Raw genomic sequence first — 13,395 nt, 5'->3', positions numbered from 1 at the left:
TTCACTGAACGTAGAGCTGCTCTGCCGCCTCTCTTCCATGAAGCTGCTTTTTCATTGTTAGATGTCAGTGCATCCGTGCATGCAGCTAGTGCACAGAAGAAATAGATGGGAATTGAGACTATAGAGTTAAATACTGCTGAAGGCTGCCGAAAAAGAAAAACTAAATCCAACTTGCACAAATGAAATCTAGGTCAGAAATTTACACAGCTCCTCTGGCCTCATTCATGGTACGCTGAATTTGTCCTATAACATACCTATTATTTTTTCAAAACATATGTTTTCAGGGCCAGATTTAAACTAAGAATAAATACAGTTTTTTCAGCATAAGCACAACAGAAAAGGCCCTTCATTATCTTGCTTATATTTTCAAGCAATTGCAGTTCAGATGATAAATAATCCAAAGAAGGATGTATTTTGCTCTTCTATGGAAATGTTGATATTTTGAACATTTTTTTTTCTTTTAAAGGAGATAAAAATACTCAGACACAAAGTTCACTGTAGTTGGGCATATTAAACCATCTTTCTGAGAAGAGAAAAACAAAAAGGAAAAAAAAAATCAGTTACCCAAGTTATAGCAAAAGTGCTTTTTGTTTTACTCTAATTAGTTAAAATTTGAAAAGAAAATGTGCTTTTAAACAACAACAACAAAAATCCATGATGTTTCTTTTTAAAAAATGTCAAAAGATGCCATCTACAGTATGGTCACTTCAAAATTTTGGGTGAATTTTCCTTAAGAAACATGATGGAACTGGTTCTTATTGTAGAAACATTTGTCTCTTATAGCTCAACTGTTTTTTAAAGAAGATTTATGAAAAAAACTTTGAAGAACTCTATCAGAAGGCCCCTGATGTTTAAATATACAGGATTCAAGAATCGGAATAATATTTTTTGCTCATTGCTGGGGAGCCACACTTGTTTTGACTGAAGTAAAACCATTGATAACATGCATGGATTACTTGGTTTGTCCAGTCCAATTCAGTAGGGAAAATGAGTACACTGTAGTTGCACTGTAAGCCGTTTTGCCATCTTAAGTTCAACATTTTGCTCTAAAGCCTCCTGGTTTGATCCTGGATATCTGTTAATGGTTTAGATGTCACATGGGCATCACCAGATGCTAAGCAAATCCACCTCTGCATCAGGTTTCTCTGTAGCTTGAGTTTGCCTCTAAAGCTCTGGCCAAGCAAAGTTAAATCGATGCTCTTAGAGAGAAGTGTGATAGCAAGTTTGTTGTTTCTGAGCATGAATAGCTTTGTTAAACAAGAGGAAGAAGTCAGGAAAAAAATGCAAAGAAAAGCAAAGTTGAGGAATGAAAAAGGTCCAGTCAAAAATGACCTGGTTTCATGCACCCTGATGCCCCTGGGTGAGCGCTATAGGTAGCCAAAGGTCCCAACAAGAGCAGCTGACACCTGGTAGACCCCAGTGAAGATGCCCAGAGGTCAGAGCACCAGTATCTTTTGCATCCTGGGAACTGGCTTTGTGGGAAGTCTTCCCAAAGCAGTACTGATGTGGCAGAGCACAGGAGTCATATACTCTACAGTGTACCCTTGTAATGGTTGACTCAGAGAAATTAGAGATGGAAAATGCACTTAGGTCACTTGGTCCATTCCCTAACTGTTTAAAGGTTGCTCCCTACAATGTGTTCTTCATTGCTTTGTCTAGTCAGCTTCCCCCTTTTCCCTGGGGGGACCATTCCACGTAGTAATAGACCTCGTTGTTAGGAAAATTTTCCTGATGTGCAGCCTAAATTTTCCTTGGCTCACATTCATCCCACTATTTCAGTTAAAACCTCCTAGTCAGCTCTTAACTTCTCTCCACCTCAGGCCCTTTTCTTCCATCAGAGGAAACAAATGAGTCTGATCAAGTAAAGCCCTGTATGTTTAAAAAATAATGATATCCTTACCTCCTAAGAGTGATAGTCAATATAGAATTAACATAAAATGTGCAAATTGCCTTATTTTATACGGAAGAAATGAATAAGTCCCTGGAAGCTTTTATCACGTCGGTTGGCATGGCTTGAAAAGTCCAGCATCTACCACCATTTACTAAAACACATGGAGTCAAGTCCCATCTGGAACAGATCAAATTGCTCTGGCTGGTCAATCAAAGCTCAAAGTCCCATGGAAATTTATATCACCTGAAGGCCTGTGAGTTCCCTTTCCAATCAAGATTAGGGAATAGAGCCACGTACCACTTCAGTGGTGACATATATCATGGACTGTGGGACACTGGACTGGTGTCACCAACTCTTTCATTACTTTGGAGAATCTGGAAAAAACCGTGGGGTTTGGATTTCAGCTCACAGATAGCCTTGTGAACCTAAGAATTAAGTGTGTCCTCCTAGCAGAGACACACAAGTATCCGACATTTTGATTCTGCTGACAGGGAGAAGAAATATTATCTTCTATTGACCGAAAATAAATGCTGTCCAAAAATTTTGAGGAAACGGATAAAGTAGCAATGCAGAGGAAACAAGATGCTTCAATTAATTCTTGAACTACTGGCATGGTTTTAATATTTTTGATAAAATAAATATTAAGAAATAGAAACAGTCTTTCAGGCTTTTTTTTCAGGGGCCTCTTACTTTTGTTTTAAGACAAAAACAATTTGTTGCCATCGCTATGAATCACCAAGTGCTTCAGCTGGCACAAACCCATATTTTTCTGTTTAAAATATGCTTTGAATGACATTTATAAGCAGTAAAGCTCTTCACGAAGGCTGTTCCAATAAGATCTGTCTTTGAATAAAAGGAGATTTCAGCCAAAGTTCAAGATAAATGGGAAATCTAGACTGAGTAGTAGATGGGAATGATGTGGATCAAATCAGTTGTCGACATTTTACCATGTACAGCAAATGTCTGGGAACCACTTCCACAAGCAAAAGCAGTAGTGAGAAGTTACTCTTTCTGTCCAGCTTATTTTAGAGAGAAAGTCTGCAGCAAAACCCAGCAAGAAGTTGTGGTATACTTTTCTGTCTTGAACTTCTACATTGCTAAATTCCTCTTTGTTGAGAGGAAGATTTCAGTTTCATGATATTGCTTGCTATTAATAATTACTTGTGCTGTTATAGTGTTTAAAATCCCCTTCCATGCTAGACTTTGCACAATGGCAGAACAAAAAATATAGTCCTTGCTCTGAACATGTACAATTTTGGTGTAAAACAAATGGGGGCAGAGAGCAATGAGGATTATGGAGGAGCGGATGGACAGCATCGTTCAGTGCAGTGGTCCTGGCACATCCAGGAGAAAGGGCAGAGTCTCATTCATTCCTGTCATCTGAAAACCTGGCCCAGAGTATGTCACCTTTAAGACCAGTACTAATTGCTTTGTGTCTTACAGCCTAACTCTTCATGGCTAAGTCGAGAACAGAGCTTCAGCTACTACCAAAGAGAAAGGAAATTCCATGTGGGAGATGACCTAGAAGCATCTGAGCAAGCAACAGAATGTTATAACTTTTATCTTTTATTTAATGGATGGACCTGATGATACCAGAGGTCTTTTCCAACTTAAATGATTCTATGGCTCTATGATCTCATGTGTGGAGTCATGCAAAAGCGAAGTGTCCCAGCTCAGCTGTGGGCAGGGAAAGCCCCTGTGCTCAGGCTTGCTCAGCTCCTGCACAGCCCAGGAACAGTACTGCCTGCCTCAGCACCTCTACGGTGGTGTTCTCCAAACCGAGCTGGGGCCGGCCAGGCTATGTATTTCTGTTGCATCCTGTGGGTTATGTGAGCAGAGGGTTTCCCAGCCTGTGGGATGGGTATGAAGACTGTGGCTTCGGTCACTGGCAGGGTGACTCAGTTACCCTCTCCCAAGCAGAGTCATATATAGAACCGCTGTGCCCCCAGGACAGGGACAGTGGTGGCCACAGGGTATCCTTGCCCACACCTGTGGAGTAGCATATTCTGCCTCATCACATCCAAAGAGCGTCTGTCATCAAGCTAGCAGCTGTGGATTCAGGATATAGCCTTGTGGTTACGGGTGCAACCAATAACCTGACACCGGTGTCCTGGCTAATTGCTCACGGACTGAAATAAATTGAACAGAAACCCAAAGAACTCTCCAAAATGCTGTAGTGAAAGGCCTGGGAGGAAGCTGGAGGCACATAGGCTGTACAGCTTTGTGGGCAGAGATGTGTGTCCACAGGGACACCTGGCAGAGGTACCTGCTTTATGCTTCCCAGACAGAGCTGTGCTGAATAACCATCTTGTGTGCAGGAGCTCGCTCGCCTCCAGGCTCCGCATGCTGCCAGCATGCAGCTGGGCTGACACGGAGGAATGTATTCCCTAGCAATGCTTCTTTATAAATTATTTTTACTGGCGGATTTGAGTGTCATTGCAGTGAATGTGTACAAATATTGGAAGAACAATGTGTGCGAGGGAAAACAAAGTGAAAAACCAGCCGGCTTCCTATTCTTCCTGGGTAAACCTGTGATTTCTCCCACCTTCTTGAGTTGCAGTCTAATATAATATTGTACAGCCTGCTGCCTGCTTAAATAATTCCTGCTGGAGTAGTGGACACTGAGTACATCACTCAAATCCCATGAAGTTGTTTAGTTTCCAGTTACACATCCTGAGGAGTTAAATCTCTGGGAGAAGGGAATTACCTGGGTGTCCCTCTGGGTGCTCTCCTGGCACAGGATAACTCCTGGCACGGGGCTGGAGCTGGATATTTTGCAGATGTTTCCAGTTTTACTGTCAGTCCTATTCTCCTGAGCTCACATTTCCCCTCTTCCAGCTCCTCACACATCTACCAGGGCTCAAACAGATGTCATATATTGATGCTTCACCTGTTTGAAATGAACTGCAATTATCAGAGAATTTGTTTCATTTACCTCCAGCCATCTAGAAGTCAAGCATCTGCCTTAAACTAGTGGTCTATAGTCAGGGGAGAGGGATGGGCACTGCCAGAAGTCAAACGCCTTTCTACTTATTTTAAATATCTCTCTTAGGCTAGGATGAATCACACTGAAAGCCCTTGCCTCCCTATAGCTGTAAAGGTACCTACAAAACCAAGTTTTAGATAATTAAGGTGCGGTGACATGAAACCCACCCTCAGTATTTGTTTATAAAGCAGCTGTGAAACATGAGATTGGTGTGTTTAGGATTTTGATGGTGGAGCCACGAGGGCTTGTGATGATCACCCACGCTACTCTAAGAACAACAACCTGGCCTCTAACCTTTAAATTTTGCTCATCTGGAGTGTTTCAGGTTTTCAGTAGAAAACCAAAGAAACATCTGCCAATTATAAAATGGATCTTGCCCTATAAATTGCTGCCTTGGCCAATAACAAGGCTGTAGAACAGGAGGAAGAAGGAGAGACTGGAGATGTCCCAAGAGAGAGAAGGCCAGCAGGGGATTTATAATAATTTGGCAGCCACTGAAGTGTGGGCCCATGAGGTTATTTCTACACAGGACTTTGAACACACACCAAGACATTATACCTTTCAACCCCTTGCTCTCTCAGCTAAATGAAAATGATTAATTTAGAGAAGAAAGTCTATCGAAACATTTGCCATGGGTTATGAGGCTCTGTCACATTGGAGTAGCCTGGACATGCCAAATCCACAGGTGCTGGGAGATGGCAGGGACACGGGGAAGGGATGGTGCCAGCTGCACCAGGGTTTCTGTCTTCCTTCAACTGCTCTGCTGCTGGCTTCAGATGCCTTAGGAGACGTTTGTTTGTGCGCTGCAGTCCAGCTTGCAACCAACAGAGCAGCGTGTGTGCAGCAGCAGCTCAGAAATGTGAGTGATGCTGCTAAGCAATCAGAAAGCGGCAGCGGGGCTGGCAGCACCAAGCCAGGTTTGGATGGCTGCAGATGAAAGCCAAGAAGAGCAAACAAAACCTAGGACAGAGGCAGCCTTCTTGCCAGCGAAGTGATGCAGTCAGAGCAGGCACTCGCTTCTTGCAGTGCTTAAGTGGTTCAATTAAGTCGAAGGAGTAAAATATTTCCTAAGGGACATGAGTCTATTGAATGCATTGAGTAGAGAATAATGTGTTTTATTGAATGAGACGCCTATGGGCAGAACCCCTCTTTGCATAGCAGTGAAGCTCTTCCGTGCCATGCTGGGGCAGCCCAGACATACCTGAGCTGGGTTTTAACTGCCTGGCTCTGGTGCTGCTAACAGAGCTCAGCATGGGCTGCGCACAAACCCTGCGCGCAAATTTGCAGCAGCTGACCCTGCGGCTGCAGCCTGAGCAGAGCCTTGGCCGGGCACAGGATGGCTTAGATGGGTAGGGACCGAGGGGATCACCAGCAGGACCCTTCCCACGGGTGGCCTCTGTCTCCCTTGTGGGCGCTGGAGCCAGTTGCTGCATCCACGCACCAGCAGTGGTTGCCAAGGCCATCTGAAAGGTGCTAGTTCTGACTGCAGGCTCTGGTCTTGCTCTGTGTTAGGATGCCATAGGACCAGACAGCTTGGAGTCTAGGCTATGCGGTGGTGAACATCTAATATCTTTGGCTGTAGGACCACAGAAATTTTGTCCCTTTAGGAAGAGGATAAGGAATAGCACTTTTCTCTCCCTGCCAGCTGGATCACATTCATGTCATCTTTGAGAAAGAAGAGCACTGCCTTCACAGCTGAAACTCTAACACTATAGGCAACTTTTTCAGGCTTTTTCAGTATTTGCATGCCATGGAATCTGTTCCCAAATCCTAGACACCTAAATGAAGCCAGCTCTAACCTTGGTTGATAAAACATCAGCAGCTTTATCTGAGAGATAAAGTTTTTGGGTTGGTTTTTTTTTTGTGAGTTAGTGAGATTTTCTGAAGTTATCTGTACAGAGGAATATGGCTGCATGTCTTGCACAGATCCAGAAAATTCCACTGAGATTCTCATCAACATTAGGCCATGAAAGGTTACTATTCAAAACCAACAGAATAAATCAAGTAAAACTGTTGAGAGTGGGAGTATATGCTATTTATTTTTTACCATGTTAAATAGAAAGAGGGAAAGATGGGTAAAAATGAAATTTATTCCTTTTATTTATTTTTAACTGTAAAGCTTTCTCTTTTCTTTTCTGTCCTGTATTGTTTTTTTTCTTTTTAAAGGAGGAAATATGATAAACATTTCTTTACTCGTTCTTTTTTTAGTCTATGGAAACTACAATAGCCAAATCAAAAGCCAAGATGTTTTAAGACACTCCTTTTATCTCTTTTTGTTGAAACACATAAAACTAGAAGGTAGTGTAGGCCATCTATGAAATGTCTTTCTTTTCACCTTTTTTGCTAAACACATCAGAGGAAAAAAAAATATCTGATCAGCCCTAGAAAAAAACCATGATTGAACAGGACAGTTGCTTTGCCTTTCAGGCACAAACTCAAAAATATGGATAGGTTTATATATAAATATATATACAGTAACCAAAACCTCAAATTCAAATACACCTGAGCTTTGGGGAACTTTGTATATTCATTCAACCTTTGTGGCTTAGGCTCATCTGTAACAGAAATATTTGCAAATAGACAGAATACTTCCTCTTTAATCTTATCTAGCAATCTGTCTGTTTGTCTGGGTTTTTCCTAGAGATGGCCTCAGATCCTGATATCTGAGGGCTGCACAACTAAATTAAGGCAAGATCATACCCGGCTTCACAGAGGCCTTTATTTTCCTTTGCCACGAGCATTTGTTTCATTTTAATTCATTAGGATGAAAGGCAGAGCAGCCGTGTAGCCTGGCTCAGCCTCCACCAGCCCTGTGCTTGGCCTACCTTTGGGAAAATATCTTATTTTTGACTGATGGTTGTTTGCTCTATGGGCAGACTGTGGCTGAGATGCACAAAATGGCTCGGCCAGAGCTGCCAGTCCTCTTTCCTGGGGCTCTTCCAGAGCACTGAGCACATCCCAACACTCGGCTCCCAGCTCTGGTGCCTCTACCAGGCCAGGCAGTGTCCAAGGGTACCTCACCAGCTGCTTTTCAAGTCACACATCTGATGGGACGAGTCTTGGATTCACACCCAAGAGCTCTTTCCGCATCCACAAAGAGGATTGTTTGAGGTTTCACGCCTCCAATGCCACCTTTAGGCAAGCCGCTGCAGCTTGGCAATAGGGAAAAGATGGTGAAATGTCGGGATCTATCCACGTGTGCCTGGCTAATTGCTGTAAATTAGCTTGGCCCATTTATGCCCTTGAAGAACCCCAGGCACCACTGGCAAGTAAAACAGATACGCTTCAGCTAAGTGCCTTCGGTTCATGCTCTCTCAGAGGACAAGAGGTGGATGGTGCTATTTGGTAGCTGTTCAGACCCAGCACTGCTTAGACAACCACCTTGCTTTGTATTTTGAACAATTTATCATGGCCCTTACCTGCATCAGTAATTACAATTATGCCTGAGATTTAGTGCACCGGGAAGGGCTCCAAGTTCAACAGAGCTGTGCCACACAGCCTGGATGGATAGCAATAGGAAAATTTTCCAGAGTTTTATTGTGTTATTTCCTGTCTGTGACCCCTCACATTGCTCAGAGGGGTTTTGTCACCTCCTTGAGCATTCTGTCATGGGTAACTTCTCACCACTTCAGATTCTCCTCCACATTCTCTGTGCAGGACCTCATCAATTCCTACCAGTGTTCATGTGGTTAATGAGTGAGAGGAGGAGAGCGAGCACATCTGAAAGGAATGCAAGAAATATAAACAATTTTATTAACAAGACCACAAAACTATTTTTTTTAATATATGCAGCCATTTACAAGGAGCAAATAAACAAACAAACAGAAAAACCCACTGAGGGAGACATGGTCGGTGTTGGAGAGCATAGTGAACTGGCACAGACGTTACGGGCAGGTTGGGGTAGGGTCCCTTTCCTCCACCCTACCTCCACCATGGGGTGTCCCTGGCTGACACCAGCCCCTACAAGCAGGGTGAGCCAGTGCAGAGCCTGGCACTAGGGAGGTGGGGTGCCACGCGTGTCCTGCTGCGGTGCTAGCGACGATGCCAGCTGTGTCAGGGCTCGGGCAATGATGGAGAGGTGGCTGTTCATCGTCCGCAGCTCTGCCAGAATGTCGCTCACATTCGCTGATGCCTGCTCAGAGCTCGGGGGCATGGCATGGGTAGCCGGGGCTGAGGAAGCAGCCCCTGGAGGTCTGTCTCCCATAGGTGCCACCTGGGGATTTCCATCATGGGAGGGGGCTGGGGGGGTGCTGCTGCAGCGCTTCATGCCTTCCAGGGAGCCCGTTCTTACGGGTGGCTGGTCTTCCTCCTTCCCCTGAATGGTGGCAAGTGTTGCAGAAGCAAGGAAGGGCAGCCAGTTGATGAGGTGGGTGGCACTGCCAGGTGGGACTACGGGCAAATAAAGTCCAGGGTGCAGGGATGGAGTAGAGGCGGGTGGTGCAGGAAGAGAAGGGAGTCCAGGGTGAATGGTGGCAGCAGAAGCTGATGTTGACGGTGGAATAGGAGGTGGTTTGGGATGTAAGGCTGCAATACAGGCAGGTAACGGTGGTGAAAATGATGCAGTACCAGTCTCAGAGGAAGAGGATGGTGATGCTGGAGCTGTGAAAGGTCCAGGTTCTTCAGAGGTTGGTGGTGAAGTGGCAGCAGGTGGAGCATCAGGCGTGCAAGGGTCTGAGCCTGCAAGGAAGACACATGATGAGCCTTGAGTCACACATGTACTTACATGGACTATGGCTTACTGTCACCCCAGTGGGACTAGGACTTTTTGACGAAAGGGGGAATTTCATTAGCTGGTAGTGATACTCTCTGAAGGTCAATTAGAAAAGAACAGACATACTCCAAGACAAGAGCCTACTGTAGGTAAGCATGCAACTTAATATTATAAATCTAAATTATCTTTCCACTCCCATTTTTCCTAAACATTAACCTGTGGAGAGGCTTTAACATTTTTCTGATTGACATCTCATAGGCAGGCATTAGCTGCTGAATTACCTACTGTGTTTTCCTGGCCGGTCGTGGAATGGTGGCAATGTCCTAACTGACTCAGATCTCCTGTGGACATGTGAGGGCTGGACAGCTGCTGCCAGAGCCAAACTGAATTGCTGCTTCATAGAGGGTCCCAGTTTTCAGCATTCTGGTGTGAATGGACAGGTCAGCGCCAGAAACAGTAAGAGCCAGCTGATGGCTTAAACTCTCCTGTAATTTTATTTTTTGTGAAGGCATGGCAGAGTTCACACAATTAAACTTATGCAGGACCCTGCCTGTAGATATTTAGCAGCTTCAGTTATAAAAATCAATGAAGAAGAGACCAAAAGAAATTGTTGACACTGGGCATCCTGGCTTGACACCTCCGCTGTTTTGCAAGCAGTTCAGTGGACCTCACCCAATGTCCACTAAAGTCATTAGAAACATGCTTGCTTGGACTGAGCCCAACATATACAGTGTAGGATGATAGATCAGCCTCTGAGGGATATGCAAAGACCTGGAGAGCCACACTATGGTTCGAGGTGCTCTACCCATTGTGCCCAGTTGGTAAATACCGTATGGTAAGGATGATCCTATTTTTACAATAGTTCTGAAAGCTTGAAATATAATAGGAAATGTTAGCCTTTCAACAGCCTCAAAGATCCGCATAAGTGGAATTACTACACCACGCTGTAGCCCTTTATTTTAGCATTGGGAGCACATTATACAGAAGGTGATGAGATGCTACAGGAACGGTCAGTGTAAGACAGATGGGTTTTAAAACTACTGCTGCAATTAAGTGCAAATTTTAAGGCACTGCTGTGGATACAAAGACACAAGTTAATAGATTTATCTAGGTTAAGACAACCTAGAGAAAGCCAAGTCCTGAGGTGTTAACACCATACTATTATTATTTCTGGCATCTAGAAAATCTGATGTGAGAAATCCATTTTCATTACTGGCTGGTTTGGTATTCCAGATAGCAAGCTGAAACTATGAGTCAAGAGCAAATGAAGGCTTTCCCCTGTCATTTCTGACACCAAACCAATTGGATGTGTAGCCAAAAAAGGTCCATCTTTGTCCCGCATGGGACCACCATATTTTCCCTAACCAGACACACATGTTGGTTGGAGGGTATTCTGACACAAAATTCAACATGCCCTTATGTCCCTGAGATTTTTATGGAAAGTTACTGCAGGTTCCTTGAAACAGTTTCCTTCCTTTGTGTATTGGCTTTCTTCCCAACATAAGGTCCCTGCCCACACAGACGCTCAATCCCTGTTTGCTAGAGGTGGGCTGAGGATGCTGGATGTTGGGTTTCCAAAGTGTTATTGATTGGGCTTTGGGTTTTCAAAACAAAAACAAAAATAAAGCACAGTTCAAATACAGGTTCCAATTCCATCCAAACCACCAAAGTTTGCAAAGGGTGAGATGAAAGGTTCAGGTTTGGCTCAACTGTAGTGTTAACCAGAACAGTGTTTATGGTCCATATATAGTATGGCTAATTCCTGTCCACACTAGCCAAACAAACCAAATTAAGTGTAATGTTTTTCCATACATTGGAGAGCAGAGGAAGCTCTTCAAACCTTGAGGTAATCCAGTTTAGCACTGTGACAAACAACAGTCACAAATGATTCTTAAACGGTTAAAGAGTAATTTGGGTTAAAATACAAGGAGTAGTAACTAACACAGACAAAAATAGAGACAAAAATCTGGTCACCAAAGCCTCTTCTTTCTAGCTGTAATCTTTCCAAACAGAGCGGCTTCTCTATCAGAAGCCACAGCTTTGTCATCCCCCTAATCCCTGTTTAAGATTTATTTATGCCATGCAGCCTTTTAAACACATCTTGCTCAGCCTGAGCAGGCTCCCATACTTCCATCTAAGACATTCCACATGGGCGTCTGGGCACCCCCATGGGGAGGCTGGTGTATCCAGGACATGTGGAAGCTGTTGCACTGCTCAGATCAATGGCCGGGTATGTGCACAGCTGACAGTGCAGCCTGCGCGCCGAGAGTGACGGCTTGTCTGGGTGGGGTCTCACTCAACTGTTCAATGTCCAGACCCACAGTGATGATGAAAACTGCAGGACCACAATATTGCTGGGGTTGGAAGAGACTTCTGGAGACTGCCTAGTCACAACCCCTGCTCAAAGCAGTGTCAGCTAGGGTCAGTAATTTTTTCTCCATGGACAAAATTGCTAGGACAGGTTTAAGAAAGCCCAAGAATATAGAAGCCCTAAGCACAATGAAGCATGGAGCAAGCTCCCACAACTACTTAGCATATACAACAGAATGCTTCTATTTATTTCCTTCCTCTCTAATTTTGTTTGTTTTATCTGAATGTTGAAACTCATCACAACTCTAGTGCTTGCTTTTTTTGCTGTTTGTACAGCTGCAACAGAGAGTCTTCTTTAACCGGAGCATCCAGGGGCACACTCATTCCTGGAGGTGTTAGATCTGCACCTAGGTGCAGCTGTAGCTGAGTGGAGTTGGATGGGTGCCAGCAGAGAAGAGAGATGTTGAAGACAAGGTGCTCGGACAAGTACAGTGACCTTCCCTAAATGGATCAACCCACCTGTGCATGGTCAGTTAGCATCCTCCAGTACACCCGGTCTACCAATGATGGGTAGGTACTATAGCATACTCCCACACACAAATACTGACTGTTCAAGGCAGGCTTGTAGCTTAGAAGAAAAGTTATTTCCCCAGTTAGGGAAGTTAATCCAGGACTCAGAAAACCCGGGTTGCGATCAACTTCATCTAAACTACTGAACTATGAGTGCCTAGTGAAGAAATTCCATGAAAGCACCTGCATTTTCTGTGTTATATATAGAGGGAAAGCCCCCAAAGGGAAGGCTTAGACATTGGCTGTGTGTCTCTGAACAGCTTCACAGTCACCTGCTTCTTTCTTCTGAGTGCCTAGGGAGCTTGGCCTCATCCTTCACCAGGGCTGGTTTACTGAGATGGGATTCAGGTCACCTTTAGCTTTAACAGTCTACAGTATAGATCTGCATCTTATCCAATCTTATCCAATAAGTCTGCATCTTATCCAATTCCCTAGGCTTTCTTCACAGTCAGAAGATTAAATAGGTCTAGCATTACCTCTATTGCTACAATGAGAGATATTAGTCCTCGGCTCTTTACTGGCAATAATATAGGATAGGTAACTTGGACATGGGTGCCATGCACTGAAAATACCTACATTTCAAAAGAGAACTCCTACACCAGGTACATAAAAATGAGATGGGAGCCCAACTTAGAAACAGTAGATACATGACATTCACTGCCCTCATGATCTACTAGGGATCTCCCAAAGAGAAAGCAGTTGCACACCTTTGTTACCTATTTGCAAATAATAGGGAATACTTCTGCACTGCCATCTCTGAGAGGACTTTGGGGTGTTAAAAACACACAGAAGTGTGAATAGGCCAGGTGATACAGTAATGAGAGAGAGCAGAGGAGCACCTCCAAGAGAGGGTTTCCTGGTCCTTGTCCTGACCATGATGATGGATGTTACAAAAAGATTAGCGGGCTGCCCCGTGAGAATGGGGAA

The 13,395-nt window shown here is 44.1% G+C and overlaps 1 protein-coding gene across 2 annotated transcripts in view; it reads right to left on the bottom strand.

Moving 5' to 3' along the window:
- Nucleotides 1–8,633: 8,633 nt before the first annotated feature.
- Nucleotides 8,634–13,395, bottom strand: part of RUNX2 (RUNX family transcription factor 2) — a 159,009-nt gene continuing 154,247 nt past the window's right edge. For both annotated transcript variants that reach the window (XM_056343014.1, XM_056343015.1), the window contains one exon: nt 8,634–9,554. In XM_056343014.1, the coding sequence (XP_056198989.1) occupies nt 8,872–9,554 (683 nt within the window). In that variant the 3' untranslated portion in view covers nt 8,634–8,871. The remainder of the gene's footprint in view (nt 9,555–13,395) is intronic.

This window comes from Falco biarmicus, chromosome 6, assembly GCF_023638135.1.
Source record: "Falco biarmicus isolate bFalBia1 chromosome 6, bFalBia1.pri, whole genome shotgun sequence".
Taxonomy (NCBI): Eukaryota; Metazoa; Chordata; class Aves; order Falconiformes; family Falconidae; genus Falco; species Falco biarmicus.
This window is presented reverse-complemented; position numbering and strand designations above follow the sequence as displayed.